The sequence below is a fragment of the Tasmannia lanceolata genome, unplaced genomic scaffold, assembly GCF_043159265.1.
Source record: "Tasmannia lanceolata isolate RefF3 unplaced genomic scaffold, GAP_Taslan_0.1 ptg000015l, whole genome shotgun sequence".
In the NCBI taxonomy this organism is placed as follows: Eukaryota; Viridiplantae; Streptophyta; class Magnoliopsida; order Canellales; family Winteraceae; genus Tasmannia; species Tasmannia lanceolata.
Genome location: NW_027518692.1, coordinates 59,802,313 through 59,818,520, shown reverse-complemented (window position 1 = coordinate 59,818,520; position 16,208 = coordinate 59,802,313). Strand labels below are relative to the sequence as shown.

At 40.0% G+C, this 16,208-nt stretch overlaps 1 protein-coding gene across 5 annotated transcripts; it reads right to left on the bottom strand.

Moving 5' to 3' along the window:
- Positions 1-5,377: 5,377 nt before the first annotated feature.
- LOC143846437 (nuclear transcription factor Y subunit C-1-like) lies at positions 5,378-10,964 on the bottom strand. 5 transcript variants are annotated; one of them, XM_077354875.1, is made up of 7 exons: positions 10,758-10,963; positions 10,366-10,471; positions 7,181-7,248; positions 6,786-6,992; positions 6,400-6,507; positions 5,747-5,836; positions 5,378-5,660 (listed from the first exon to the last, which is right to left on the bottom strand). In XM_077354875.1, the coding sequence occupies exons 1-7, from the start codon at positions 10,863-10,865 to the stop codon at positions 5,658-5,660; spliced, it is 690 nt and encodes a 229-aa protein (XP_077210990.1). In that variant the 5' UTR covers positions 10,866-10,963; the 3' UTR covers positions 5,378-5,657. The 5 variants fall into 5 exon arrangements, with proteins under 5 accessions (XP_077210990.1, XP_077210992.1, XP_077210991.1 ...); XM_077354877.1 differs by having other exon boundaries at positions 6,795-6,992; positions 10,758-10,962; XM_077354876.1 differs by having other exon boundaries at positions 6,786-6,989; positions 10,758-10,961.
- Between the last annotated feature and the right edge of the window lie 5,244 nt (positions 10,965-16,208).

Genomic DNA, 16,208 nt, shown 5'->3' with positions numbered 1-16,208 from the left:
TTATCTGGTAGCCTTTTCTTCTCTTTTTGATAGACTAACACAGTCTTATAGATTTCTGTTAAATTTCTTTAGATACTAGAGTCCCCTCTCATTGCGAGGGCGATGAAGGCGCTAGCCCAAGCCCATCCTTAGGGGACTTGCTTAGTCCGAGTAGCATACCCCTCCTTTGTATATAGGAGACTTGCCCAGTCTCATTCTCTTGCTAAACCTCCTCTTTGTGCGTCGTTTGGTTTTGGGAGAACACCCTACTCGGCTTGGCAGCATACCCCTACCCTTATGGGTATTGGGTTGCACATTTGTTGCACCCTAGGGCTAGGTAGCTGTCCGGCCCGGTTGGGTGTTTTACCTTTGCCAAATATGCACAAGGTCTCTTTTTTTTCCTTTTTACGTCATTTGTGTCTCGGAGACAAGCCTTGTCTCATGTAGAGAGTTTCCCCTTTAGGAGGCTTACCTAGCCTCATGATAGAGTGGCCTCCTCTTTTAGAGTGAGTCTTTGACTCGGTAGTGTTATTAGAGAGTCTCTGACTCATTTGTTCTCCCATCTTTAGTGTTTTTAGTTCGGAGTTTCTCCTTTAGAGTTGTCGTTATTTCATTTTGATTAGAGACTAACTCAGTCTTATTAGAGCTTTGCTTGCTTGGGATCTTGGATCGTTTTCTCTCTTCTTGGAGCGCTATCTTTCTTGTTGTGGTTCGTCTCTTTGAGGCGTTAGTTGCTTGTTCGGGGTTTCCCCTTTTGGATTTAGGGCTTTGCCCTAGTTTGTGGTATTACTTGCGTGTTCCCTTTAAGATTGAAAACATTTAAAGGTCCTGAGCATTGGAAAAGCTTTAAAATCCAAAAACATTAGAAATTTAAAACTCAAAAACATTTGAAAACTTTAAAAATATCAAAAACATTGGAAAAACATAAAAACCCTTTAAAAATCTAAAGTGTTGAGTGTTTCTTTTAGAAGCGTAGTTTGAGAGTTCGTTTCGAACTACGTTGGCTTGATCCTCTTCCACGAGGTACGTAGTGCAGCTTGGGATCTTCATCCCAAGTCCAGCCAAACTTTGTAAATAAAAAATGCTTTAACCCTTCAACTTTAAAACCTTGTTTTTAACAAAAATCTTCCTCTAGAGTTAGGAGTTTGTCCTAGATAGAGAGTTTTAGAGTTAGGATTTTCGTCTTTGATTTGTTGTGTGCTTGTTTGTGTTTGTTTTAAAGTTAGGGGTTTGTCCTAGCTAGGAGTGCCTCCGTCCGGTTAGTTGGCGATTCACATCGCCGACTGATGACTAGGTCTTGGATACGTTAGCAATCCTATTGTTTTCCTTAGGGCACAGCCTAGTTACACGTAGGTTATAGGATTCACCTGCATTAGCTTAAGGTTAACTTGCATTTAGTTAGGGCATATAGGGTGTCCTAAAATCTACAATTCACTGGAATTTAAATAATCGTTCAAGAAGCTTTAATAACTAGTCCGGTCTTTTAGATCGAGTCTAAGATAGAGGTCTAGGTGTCTTAGGCATCCTAGCTTAGAATAGACGCGAAGAACTACGTTGCCTTGATTCTCGTGGAGGCGGGGATACGTAGGCTTCTTTGGATGAACATCAGACCATCCGAGGACTCGGGCTAAATCATTTAGAGTCTTAGGATTTGTTGTGTTGTTATATTGTATATTTTGTTGTGTTTTCTTACTTTCTTGTGCAGACCTTATACCTGTAGTTGTGGCATGCATGTGTTCGTCCACCAGAACTTAGACACCAGTTAGGTATGTCACTCATAACCTAGCAATCATTAGGCGACACATCTTTTATTTTATTTTATGGGTGTTTATTATCTTTATCCTCAGGAAATGCATGCTTAGGTAGACGACTCCTGAGGATTGTTCCCATTTCACATGATTTTTGCCCAAAACTCTTCGAGGTTAATAATAAATGGCATAAGAGACCAAGTGTTCGCACTCGGGCGAATTGGAGGCGCTCTTCGGACCTTCTCCATTCGTCATCAGGCACGGACCTTCTGTATCTCTGGTTATCCATTGCAAACAGAGCATTTGTTTTGGTTCCATGGCTTGTCCATGGATGGCGACTCTGAGTTATTTTTCAGATATATCTTGGTTTCGAGCCCTGGCTCCGGATCAGGATGTATCTCTTTCTTTTTATATCGCCACTCATGCTATGCTGTGAGGGTGGCATCCGTTTCGAGAGTTCCTTAGCAGAGCTCTCCTTCACGTTGTGGAGATCTTAGAGGATTGCAGGAGGGATCTCGCGTCCCTCGCCGCACTCGTCCTCGGATCGGGGTCCACAGGATCTGTCTCTGATACCATGTGAAATGACCAGTTTCTCCAAAAGCTTAAGCTGTTGGAGATGGAGTTATTAATTCTTTTATACTTTGACATAAATGTCTTTAATGGTATACAATACCTGTGTCGTGCCCTACCGAAGGATTGATCGAATGCATACCCTGATTGTGGAGTTTTTATATGGTGTAACTATGCAAGCCCTTTAGTCCAGTGTTTTCTAAAATGTACTGTACGGCTTACACCATACGATGATCCAAACCGTCCATTTGATGGCCCACAATGTAAATATGTTGTGCTCCCAAAATCATTTCGATCCATACGATGAACCCAACCATCCGATCTATAGAGGTTGCCATAATATGCAATTCCAATATAGATCGTAGGGCTAGGATCATCCTATATATAGAAATGATTTTTTGGGCAAAACCTATTTACGTTGTGGCCCATAAAATGGATGGTTTGGATCATCTAAGTTTAAGCCCTACACTACTTTTTGAAAAATACTAGACTATACTGGCTTACACCACATAAAATCTCTCTAAGGCACCTCCTCTATCACTTGGTGCTGCCCACCTTTGATTGATTGATCCGGCTGCTATTTGTAACTTGTTTTCTAGCCATTGAATTGCAACAATTAATGATGTGGATAAGAGACCACTATATAAGCAAGAGAAATTCAAACCTTGATATTTGATCCAACATCAGCTTCTTAAAAAGTGATCTGCTGTTGGATCAAATATCAAGGATAGGATGATGCGCCCATTCATCAGATAATTTCTCGTCTATGCAATATCATTCTCTCTGTGACCTGAGCAATCAGAAATACACACCCAAAGAAAGCCCCTTGGTCATGTGTTGACAAAACGTGAAGCGACAAAAAAATGGACCTGAGATTTTCCTAAATCTGACATGATAGTTCAAGAAGGGCGCTGATATTCCCCCGCCCTTATGACTGGCTAACGTTAAACGTTAGCCAGCCATACCACTGTAGGATAATCCAAACCGTCCATTTGATGGGCCATAAACGTAAATAGGTTGCGTCCCAAACTATCATTTCCATAGGCTGATCTTAGCCCTCCGATCTAAATAGAAACTACATCTTATGCAACCTCTATAGATTGTAGGGTTGTGATCATCCTATGGAAATGATTTTTGGGGCACAACCTATTTACATTGTGGCCCATCAAATGAATGGTTTGGATCATTCTATGGAGTTGGTCGTAAAGTAACATTAAGGCCCGTCCACAACATAGGACGATCCAAGCCGTCCATGGTTTGGATAATTGAGTTGGTCGTACAGTAACATTAAGGCCCAATCGTAGGCACCATCGATTTTTTTCAAATTGAGGCGTACCGTCCACAACATAGGATGATCCAAGCCGTCCATGGTTTGGATCCTCCTATGGTGTGGTTCGTACAGTAACATTAAGGCCCAATTTAGGCCCCACCCATATTTTTGAAAATGAAGTGTACCGTCCAGACCATAGGATGATCCAAGCCGTCCATTTGATGGGCCATAATGTAAATGGGTTGTGCCCCCAAAAGGGTTGGCCCATCAAATGAATGGTTTGGATCATCCTGTGGTCGTACAGTAACATTAAGGCCCGTCCATGGTTTGGATAATCCTATGGAGTTGGTCGTACACTAACATTAAGGCCCAATCGTAGGCCCCACTGATATTTTTCAAAATGAAGCGTACCGTCCACAACATAGGATGATCCAAGCCGTCCATGGTTTGGATCATCCTATGGTGTGGTTCGTACCAATTTAGGCCCCACCCATATTTTTGAAAATGAAGTGTACCGTTCAGACTATAGGATGATCCGAGCTGTAAATTTGATGGGCCACAATGTAAATAGCTTGTGCCCCAAAAATCATTTCGGGAGGATGATCACAGCCCTACAATCTATAGAGGTTGCATAAGATGTAGTTTCTATTTAGATCGGAGGGCTAGGATCCTCCTATGGAAAAATATTTTGGGACGCAACCTATTTACGTTTATGGCCCATCAAATGGACGGTTTGGATTATCTTATGGTGTGGTATGGGCGGGGCCTACGTTGTTCAAAGATGGGCCCACCATTCCACCAACGGTTTCTGTTGGGCCCACCAACTGTTCCTGTTGTGTGTGTGGAGAGAGAGAGAGAAAGAGAGAGAGAGAGACCGGTCAAATGGTGGGAAAACGTTAGCCAGCCGTCAAAGGGGGGCGGAAATTGCCTAAAGGAGGGGGCGGGGAGGAATATCAGCGCCCTTCAAGAATTAAGAAGATGGAACCGTACGGTGGGGAAAAATTGGGGTCTAGTACTTGATTGGTTAAAAAATAAGTGTTAAATTCTCCAAATGTGGGAGATTTGTTGGGCATAGATCATCCATACATAGAAGGCCGTTGAAAATTGACCCATACTTAGCCCAATCCAAGCCTCTGCTCATCGAATTCACCTCTCCCAAACTCTCATCCCTGCTAAAAATGTCTCATTTCTATTAATACCATGATTCCTGTTGAAGTTTGGTGTCTTGTTTACACGTAAGTGGAGTGGGCCCATCCTAGTTTGATTATGAGTAGGACTCTTAATGAAAGTGAGACTCTCTTATAGGTTTCTTGTCTTATTTGGAAAAATAAACGAAAGTTTGTTGCATCGGTGCATGACTAGCAGAGAGAGGGGCTTGGGTCTCTGGCCTAAGGTATTATTGTACTCCTGCTTTAAGAACAGAGGTGGGTGGTGAGAGAAAAAGAGAGTTTTCTTCTCGAGAATTAATTCTCTTGTGGTGAGAAATCTAGCGGAAGTCTTTTTTTTTTTTTTTTTTTTTTAAATGGTGAATCATATTAGAATGGAAAGGAAAGCCCGAGATGGGACAGCCCAATAGAACAGATTAGCGGAATCTAGCGGAAGTCTTTTCTCTTAATTTTTGCGTATGGTCTCAGTTGAGAAGCCAAAGTAAAAGGGTTTCAGTTTGTGAGCTACTGGTTAATCCCGTTGTAATCTTGTTATTTCTTTTCTCACAGTGCAAGATTGTATTCTTGACAGTGCCGAACCGCGTAAAATCCCAGCATGTGCATCTTGTGGTTTGTTTCTTTTTACCTCTCTGCGCCTGATCAGATCTGTTTTTACCAGTCGGATTTCTTAACAATTCCTCTCGCTCTCTCACCCTTCACACACTATCATAGGATAGTGAATTGGTCACATCCATACAAGTTAAATGTCTATAGCAAACAACTTCCTAAAGTGAGCATATACTTCTTATTGCTCAGTTTTTAAGATATTTTTAGGGTAACTAGACTAACATATTATTATAGAAAATACGAAAATGATTCCTGCTTCCATTTCTTCACTTTTAGGCCGGAAGTCAAGTTTGAATCCCATCCTTTATGGTTTCTTCATCACTGCAAAAATCATTGCAAAATAAAGATTTGAAGAAGACGATTTCAAACAATTTTAAGTTATCATTGGGAAAGGAAGTTGAAGTCACCTGTAGAGGTTCATAGGTGAGATGGGGTGAGGGCACAGATTGCTGAACCATGAACTGGTGAGGAGATTCTGTTTGCCCAGTCACATAGTCCTGAAAAAGATATGAATGTATTTCCACAAGATTATTTGAAATTTACACCATATATATCCTGTATTTGTAGATTATACATAAGCTATACATAGCATCTTTGTACATTGCCCATACGGATGCTAAATATGCTAAGGCCTTGTTCATTTTGGATTTTGAGAATTGATTTTCAGCCCAACAATGATTACTGGACCCAAAATCAATAGTTAGTTTTGGATTCAAAATCAATTCTCTAAATATTAAACGAAAAGGGCCTAACTTAACTATTCACTACTTTTAGGCGGATGGTGGAACACTTGATTCAATGTTGCAACTCTAATAAAAATATTGAAATGTTGGTTTATTTAGATTTACTGTTTTTCGCATTGGCTGCATTTCTTTCGACGTAAAATGGGTGAAAATCAAATTTTACATCCATTTTTCCACTTAAAATGGGCCAGAAATGTAGCCCATAGTATCCAATAAAGAAATGATTAGAATTCTCCCATCATGCCTAGTTGATTGAAATTCCCTTTGATTAAATAATCTAATTATTTCTAATTTCATAGTATGAATTGAACACTCACTTGATGAAGAGTTTGGTTGAAGGGATTTGGATGCATCGAAGAGAAATGCATTCCATTGCAAGGGAAAGATTCAGGGCCTACCCAATTTTCTCCAAGTTCCTCTTCATCCTGAGATAATCCATTACTTCATTGGTCAGTGAATGGCAATATGCCTCAGTTTAAGTATGAATTTTCTAAAATTCATATAAAATCCTAATTCAAATTTACTAACTCTAATTGGCTTAGTTAAATTTTTTAATAATGGATATCATACTATTTTTCGAATCGTTATTGAAACATTGAATCATATGTTTGTGTGTTTATATTAGATAGATTTCATTTTTATTTAATTAATATGTGGTATTAGAGTAGGAAAGATTAACAATAGAAATTAACTAAAATAGTACTTGGAAAACCTGATTTTCATCCATCCGAACGATGTCAAGCAAGAAATCTAGAACTTCTCCACGAGTTATGGCCGTTGCAATATCACTCCTTTGTAAAGTCCTCCTCCTCTTCTCTTCGGCATGAAACCACGACTTTAGTGTGAGGTCCAGAATAAAAAGCTCACATGCTTTCGAGAATAGAACAGGTGCGTCTGCGCTTATCATCTGCTGATCGAAATTTTTTGAACCATAATACAATAAAGAGAAGCATAATACAACAAAAAGAAGGATTAAATAAAATTAATCAATTCATAATCAATAAAAGGACCAGCCCATGCATGCAATCAAGTCTCTCTCTCTCTCTCTCTCTCTCTCTCTCTCTCTCTCTAAACAATGATATGCATCAACAATCAAACCTTAACATCTTCATCGGCTTTCATTATCCTCTTGATCCTTGCAAGTGGAAGTTGGTGTTGCTTAAACTCTGGAGAAATATACATTCAAATTCAGTGTTTAATTAGCCTAACTCTAATATGACTTAGTGTCTCAAACCTTCAAATGATTGTCACCTTTTCCTATCTTTTCTTTCTTTTTTATGTAAGAGAAAAAGGTCATTAACTTCCTACCATTCTTCATTATATTGGAGAATTTTTCATTATTCCAAAGAATATGAGAAAATGGTCCTTTTTACAAACAGTTTGAACATATTATGATACACACACACACATGGGAAGAAAATATAGAAACAAAAACCAAGATTATGATAACTGGGAACAAGAAAACACTAGCTCTTCAACTAGGATGCATAAGAGGCAATTCCTACTCCTACTCAAACTAGGATGGGCCCACTCTATACGAGTGAAAGAAAGATACAAAAAACCCAACATAAGGGTTTTGTTGCTAACAAGCAACAAATCCAATTGGCCTTCCCATGTCACATGGCATAGTGTCATGCAATATGTGTTCCCAGATACTCGAGGCATTCAATCGAACTTCTAGTAAAGTGACTAAATACATTTATTATGGAATTAAATTTTCAAAAGAAACACTAGGGATCTCCAACACTGGACACGACTAACACTGATCGAGTCTCTCTATCAGCCAATATGATGTTAGAGATAGGCCAACGAAAGGTAATCCACCGGCCATTAGAAAACCGATCCAAAATCTATGTTAGTTTAACTGATCCAAAATCTATGTTAGAGTTTGTATCAGTTTTCTAGTGTTTGACAGAAACTTTCACCATATGGACTCTCCAATTGTTTTGAAAATCTTATGATTTGTGATTCAAATTAACTTATGGATTCCGATTTGCATCCCATGATTGAAACTTAATTGATATGGATCTTGCGATTTACAATTGAATCTTATGATTCGATCGTAAATTGTATGATTCATATGATTCTTGCAATTTGTTTTAATTAAGTTTTGTATAAAGAAAATACTAGTATTTTCTTTCAAAAGATCAATTTCCCTTCTACATTTGAAGAAGCTTTCAATAATCCTCTCGTGAGAAGTAAGCAGAGAAAGAAAGAAGAGGTTCAAACAAATCGAACCAGTTGATCCATTCAAGCACAGTGCATGTGCTTGAAGGCATTACGTACATCGAAGAGTGACTATAATGAGGACTAGGAATATGAAGCTCTTTAGCTAATATAGTTGGGCCTTACTCTATTCGCTACACTCATGGCAGCCCGGGAGGAATGAGATTCACTTCAGAACTTTCAGAAAGACCAAGGAACTGTCATCCAAAGAAAAGAGAAAACGTTCTGAAAAATATTGCTGGATCGAATAGAACTTCTGTCTTTAGACACTCCTTATGCGATGGAGGAGGGACATGAGGCCCCATTAGAGAAAAGAGGATGGAAGTCTGGGTCTCCGGCATGTAAAGCTCATGAATCAAGCACTTTTAGGCAAGTGGTTATGGAGATTTGGAGAAGAGTGGGATAGCTCGAGTCTTCGAATCCATCAGATAGGAGTTTCACACCTCTATACTTCTCCGCCCTATCTTATTAATAATAATTAAGGACTTTTTGGTCGACCTAGACTAAAAATATCTTTGATCAAAGGAAGCGAAGAAAGCTACAGGGCGCTCATGCGTATGTAGAGGACATGTCAACAGTCAGATGCTCGCTAAAAAATCATTCGAAAAGGTGACTTACAAGTTTCTTATAATTGATATTTGTTATTTAATTTTTGAGATTTTGAGAATTGATATGATCTCGTGGATTTTAATTTATTATATCTAATATGCACGGATTTGAATGGGAAATAGATGATTAGTATGTGACAAGCTTGTTAATATTGAATATTTATTGTTGTAGTTTCTATTTAAATTAATGAAATTAGTTGAAAGATGAATAATTGGCCATTTTATTATTCTCTGATTTATTTATATTTTTTGATATGTATGTATGTGTGTGTGTGTGTGTGTGCATATATACATATATGAGGAAATGGTTTGTGAGCAGCTGCTCAAATAAACTTATCTGAGCAGAGCTCACAAACTATAGGGGGCCCACATTTTGAGGGTGATCCTAAGCATTCATTTGGAAGGCCCCATCATAGATGGGGTGTGTACCAAAAATCAGCTCCATTAGATCATCTTAGGGTGTCCATTTGTGGAGGGAAAAATGGACAGATACTGTTTGTCCACAAATCTACTATTTTTTCCCTCCACAAATGGAAGGGTTAGGATGATCCAATAGAGCTGATTTTTGGTACACACCACCTTCCAAATGAATGCTTGGGATCACTCCCAAAATGTGGGCCCTCCCTATGGTTTGTGAGCTCTGATAAGATAAACTTATCTTAGCAGCTCCTCAGAAACCATTTCCTCTACACACACATTAATCTTATGATTTACGATCCGATTAAACCCTAGTACGATTTTCGAATCAATTCCAATTTTCAAAACATTAGACTCTTCTATTTTGTTGTTCTTATCTAGCCGATGACATTTGTTTGACAATTAAACTGAAACCCAGCCTTCTCTACTCTAACTAAGCTCATCTCTACTTTCAGAATTACCAAAAATCCCTCTCACATACATACTAAAACCCTGTTTGTTTTGGATTTTGAGAGCTAGTTGTTATTCCAAAACTGATTAATGGACTCAAAAACTGATTATTTGGCTCAAAATTAAAAATAAATTTGAGTCCAATAATCAGTTTTGAATCACAATCGGTTCTCAAAATCCAAAACAAACCGGGCCTAATTATTAACACAAAGCTCACCAAGATGCAAACTTTATGGTTATTGTTAAATCGACCATTATTGTTTAACTATCCAAATTAGCTAATGTCTCTTGAATCTAACTCCGCTAATTTAGATAAGATGATGACTACTCACACACAATTATTGATACATTAGGGGGCCATGACTCTTTAATTGGTATGTCAAAAGAGTTAAAATCTAACATATGAAATCTTTTTTAATTAATTATAAATTAGTCATCAAGTTTCCTGTTTATCATATTGGTAATTAGGCATCGTATTTGGAAGAGAAAAAGAAAAAGAAAACAAAAAATTTCTAGTGGTTTGTATGTAAATGTTCCTAATTTTTACAAGAAAGAAAAGTCAAAAGATGTCTGAAGAAAAACCTGAGATTTGGTTCACTTCTAGCATTTGATGTTGCCAGAACATCTGCATGTACTGCCTTTGTAAGTCCATCATGTTACGACCAGAATTCGTAGCAATTCCTCCAACCTGAAAAAAGAAATTATACTAAAAAGTAAGAAAAGTAATTAAATCCTAGACCATTGATCAATCCATGATTTTTCTTTTGGGTTTTATCCAAAATTTCATGGCTGTTAAGATTTGTTGTCCCTGATGAAGGTAACAAGCTTTTTCTAGGTTGTGGGCCAGTGAGAGCTGTAACGTGGGGTGGTGGGTGACTAGATAAACGGCTCAGATCATCATAGATTTGTATTGCATGTAGGGATCAATGGTGATCTGATGTGCGGCTTGTGAGCCAAGGTTGAAAGGGGCTCACCTCGTGACGGTGAAGAGGGAACATAGGAGGTGGAACATTCATGAAGTTGTGGACGTGTGTGAGAGGAGATGAAGAAGATGAGAAACACAATGAGTGGTTTGGATCCATCACTCTTTCTTGGATGGAGAGGAAGGCAAAAAAGAGCTGCACTCATATGAACGTTTCACATAAAAAAAACTGGCTCTTTAAAGAGAGAGAGAGAAAGAGAGAGAGAGTTTTGCATGTGAGAAGGTTAAAAATAGTAAAGAGGATTGAAGAAGAGAGAAGCATTACTTGGATTTTAGCATGGGTTGTCAGTACAACATTGGAGGTGTGAAAGAGGGACAGAGGAATATGCTCTATATGTTGCAGGCCGTGCATGGTGAGGTTGACCATATGAAAAGTTGTTTTCTTAAAAGGCTGTTTCTCTTAAATGCCCTTGTTTTTTTTGCTATTACCTTTGTTGAGAAATCCCTTTTTTCTTAAAAAACTGCCATAACCAGTCTTAATCTTACAAATGGAGAGGTTTTTCTACTACTAGCAATTTGTTGAAATCCTACCAAAATGACTAGAATACACCTAGATCAAGGGTAAATTCACAAGTAAAACTAGCTGTGACAAATGCTGACCAGGGTCTCTCCACCAGGTTCACCTGCTGCAGGCAAATAAATCAAAACTTTTGTTGAGTTGGGTGTCTTGAATTCAACCCGGTTGGGATCCAAAATATTGTGCGACCCAGATGCGGCCCGTTTATTGGTCCAAGGGCGAAGCCTCCAGCCGCCTAGCCCGGCCTGTTTTTAAGTGATTTCGGCTTGATTCAGATAAGTTTGGCCCGCTTTATATGTAACGGGATTTTAGGGCCTGTTTTTGTATTCTTGTCCTTTAGAAGAGGGTTGAGAGCTCAAAAGGCGTACAAGGGTTTCATGACGGTTTTGTGAGAGATTCTGATCTTCTTTTGTAATCTCTTATTTATGTAGTGGATTTTCTCATTACCTCTACCATGGAAATAGGCTTTGCCGAACCACGCAAATCTTTGTGTCTCTGTGTAATTGCTTATGTTTGTCTGCTTTGTTTTAGTTTGCCATTGAAATCGCAGGTTGCTTGTAGAGGTTTTTTCACAACTTTTAATATAGATTCTACGTCATCCTTGATCAAGGGGTTAGCTTTGATCATCGAATCAAGGTTTGGTATTAGAATATTTCAGATCTATGTTGAGTTCTTACTGTTGGATCATCTAGTGATAGATTAAGTAACAATTCTCTTAGCCATCCCTTCTAAAGAGAATCCCCGCCACTAGTGATCAATCTACAATTTTATAAATACCAACATTACCTTCATCCTATAGTCAACATATAAAGTTCTAGTCAATAGCTAGGGTGAATCTTCTTCTAAGCTTAGGTCCAATCGAAAGAAAGTACCGAAATACCTGTTTGATTGATTGGATCATTCCTTTCCGCGGGGGGGGGGGGAGGCGGGGCGTGTTGCTAAACGCAACTGACAGATGGTATTGAGAACAGTTTTGACAATGTTGGCAAAAAGTTCGTTTGTCTCACCTCTTTGGCCGATGGTGTGCATGCATTAGCATCCATGAATCAGTCGTGATTCAACTTGTTCGGTCAATTTTGACCCGAAGCACCAAACCGACCATGTGACCGCACATAATTGAAGGTCTTCGGTCGCCGACTTGGTCACTTGTCCAAATTAGGCTATTACAGAGGGCTAGATTTCCCTCCTATGGGCTCTTTAGGGTCTATTTGGATGCAACAAAACTAGGCCTTCATGGGGTTTATCTAGGAATTTTGGGGCACCACATAACCTTGTCCCCTGCTTGGCTGCCATTGTAGTAATAAGCTTCAAGATTGCCGGGGGTGTGTTGGGTGATCTAGCGTCCCCGAGCATGTCTTAAAATACTGGGGAATAGTTCGGGTAAACTGTATGTAAGTAAGCAATCTCTCTCTCTCTCTCTCTCCCAGCCTGCCCATCGCCCAGTCCTTGCCTTCTGCGAGTCCCCCCTTTTGCCCAGTCCCCAACTTCTACCAGTCACCCCTTTTGACCAATCCCCGTCTTCCACCTGTTAGGAATGGCTTTTCCATCAATTGGGACCAGCGGATGAACCATCCTCTTCCTCCACACAAATCTAGACTTGCCGGATTTTATGGTGGTTGACTAGAGCCGCCCCCTTGGAAAGGGCTTAGGACCCATGAGTGAGTCTATAATACCGGCCCTCATTCCCATAGATTCGGTGTGGTGTCTGGTGACAGGAATGGAAGGTATTAAACACCATCCATGCCCGGAGTGATCTAGTCTCAATGCCTTGCATTTACCATTTCAAATATGCAAACCGAAGATGGGACAAAAGTCAGTTTTAGACGAACTTGCGACCGCCTAGGACCCATGAGTGACTCTAAAAGAATGGGAATGGTGCCTGGTTACAAGAATGGAAAGTCCCGGAGTGATCTGGTCTCAATGTCTAGCATTTACCATTTTAAATATGCAAACCAGAGAGAGAGGACAAAAGTTAGTTTCCAACGAACCTGAGACCACACATGCATATATCTGTCTATCGCGTACGTGTGATCGTCGGTCTCTGACACCTACTTTTGTGCGGCTTGGTTTATGGTCTTATCAGAGCAACAGAAAACATGCGACCGCCCACATTTGTAAACCAGCAGCTGTGTGTTTCCTATTGCCTGCTTCTAGTCCCTATTGGTCTATATTTTCACTTCGGTTGGGCCCACCAGAGGTTCGGGAAAGATTTGAAATATTTGATGGGTCGTGTATCATAACTCTGAGAGGTAACATATCCCTCTGAACCATGCAAAGTGCTGAATTCCAGAAGAGTCGGCCGCTGCTTAGTGCAATCCTGCAACCTTATGATCGCGAGTTTTGCACAGACTTGCGGTCATCGGTTTCTTTGAGAAGGCAGCACCTTGTTAGTTCAAATCCTTCATCGCCTTTTGGTTCCCGCAATCCAATGGTTGGTGGGTTTTTTTTGAAGACCAGAATAAGGGAATAAAAATTGGATTTTTTGGTGAGGCTAAAAAATTGGATTTTTTTTAAAGGAAGTGGAGCTGCTCCGCTTGTTTCTCTTCCGCCCATTTTGCCTTCTCCGAAAGTAGAAAAAATAGAAGCGTCGACAATGAAACCACCTGTTTAAGAGCAAGTGGTTTTGGACTATTTATTTGTTTGGGATTTGCTAAGCTCCATTGCAAAAGGGTTTTTGCGGCTGGTCCGTCGCACACCTTGTGAATGGAGACAAAAGCTTTTGTCTTCTTTCACGAGGTGGCTGGTCTGACGTGAAACAGACCAGCCGCGAAAACCCTTTTGCGATGGACGCCAGCAATTCCCTGTTTGTTTTGGTATTAAGGTTTCACAATAAACTAAGAGCCTGTTAGTTACTTCATGATTAGGAATAGGGGTGCAGGTTGGGTTCAACTTGATTTTGGCTCAGGTTGGGTTGGCATTTCCTTTGGTGTGGTTGGGTTGGGGAAAGCCAACCCGACTTAATTTCAGGTTGGATTAATTATGGTTGAGGCCTCGGCAACCCAACCCGACCCGAACCCGACCTTCGTCCTCTAATTTTATCTTAATTTTCTTTGGGTTGTTGTATTTTTCTATTTTGCCCAAGGTGAACCCGAACCAACCCGACTCTAACCGATCCGATTTCGGGAGATGGGTTGGGTTAGGGTTGAGAGATTTAGAGGCGGGTTGGGTTAGGGTTGACCATCTCCAATCCGAGGCTCGGGTTGGGTTGGGTTAGGGATGAGGAAAATGCTATCTCGGGCTGGGTTAGGGTTGGCCTCAACCCGATCCAACCCGACCCAAGTTGCACCCCTAGAGCTGGTACAGTAACATTAAGGCCCAATTGTAGGCTCCATCCATATTTTTCAAAATGAAGTGTACAGTCCATACCATAGGATGATCCAATCTGTCCATTTGATGGGCCACAATGTAAATAGGTGTTGCCCCAAAAAATCATTTCCATAGGATGATTGTAACCCTCCAATCTATATAGATTTCCCTAATATGCAGTTTCTCTTTAGATCGAAGGGCAAGGATCATCCTGTGGAAATGATTTTTTGGGACACAACTTATTTATGTTGCGGCCCATCAAACTGACAGTTTGGATCATCCTATGGCATGGGCGGTACAGTTCATTTTGAAAAACATAGTTGGGACCTACGTTGCTCAAAGATTTAAACAAATTAAATGCCACCAACCGTTAATGTTGCGGGGAGAGAGAGAGAGAGAGAGAGAGAGAGAGAGAGAGAGAGAAGGGTTGGAGTAGTACTATTGTACCGGCTGTGGGCTAAAAGGGGAGGGGTAGGGGGAAATATCACTGCCCTATAACTCTATAAGTAAAGAAAAAAAAAAATACAGAGTCCAACAAATTGTCTTGGCTCTCCCCCTAGCTAAATTTCAGTCACTCAAAGAAGACACAAAGAAGAGGAGGGACTCTCTAGTTGGCAACTTATATCATATTTCAAATCTTCATGTTTTCTTTGATGGCTTGATGTTAGGAGTGCAACTCGGGTCGGGTTGAGGCCAATTTGACCCGACCAGAGGAACCCATTTTTCCAACCCGAACCCGAACTCGACCCGACCTGACTCGATTTCCAACCCGACGAGGTTCAACCCGACTTGACCCAAGGAACCCCTTTTTCCAACCCGACCTGACCCAAGTTCAACCCGGCCTAACCCGAGTTTTTAATCTTAAAAAAAATAAAAAATCATTAAAAATGTCGGATTTTACTCAGGTCAGGTTGCCAAACCCTCAACCCGAACCTGACCCGAACTCAATCCGGTTTGGGAAAAGTCAACCAGAACAGGCCCCGACCCGAACGCAACCCGACCCGCTATAAATTTTGTTCCTCATTTACACAAAATTACCGCACCAACACGCGTGCTACTGTTTAAAAGGAAATTTTGCTTATATGCAAATGCCAAATGTTGATTCAATGAAAAGTGTCGCTTCAAAACAAGGAAAATTTCATTTATTATGCATTTAATGTTGAATACAAGGCCTTTCGAGAACACCTTATCCTTCTTGAGTTGGTTGGCTAAGGACGAATCTCTCACCTTTCACCCTTCCATTTTTAGATGAAAGAATTTATGAATAAATCACACATCATTTTAAATTTTGAAAAACATAAACCTCGAATTTTTGTTGTTGTTTTAAATCTATATGGTGATAATGATGAAATTAGTCCTAATCTTTGTTGCTTAAGACACAAGGGGAGATTTAGTTTGATTGTCTTTGATATTTATTTACTTTTTTCTTTGCATGGGTGACATTTGTTCAATAATCCTCTGGACATTGGATGCCAATGTTCTTATGGATTTGGCTTACTTTAAGACATATATGGGTCCGTAACCATTCTAGTACTTGAAGAAGATTAGTGTAGTTACTAATTGTAATTAGTCCCAGACAAGAAAGATTTAGCGCCAAGTAACTAAGAAAATAGGTCAAGG

Coding starts and splice junctions, on each gene's coding strand:
- LOC143846437 (XM_077354875.1), bottom strand. CDS start 10,865: ATGGATCCAAACCACTCATTGTGTTTCTCATCTTCTTCATCTCCTCTC. Junction 10,472..10,757: donor TCCCTCTTCACCGTCACGAG/GTGAGCCCCTTT, acceptor TTCTTTTTTCAG/GTTGGAGGAATTGCTACGAA. Junction 6,993..7,180: donor AAGCCGATGAAGATGTTAAG/GTTTGATTGTTG, acceptor AATTTCGATCAG/CAGATGATAAGCGCAGACGC.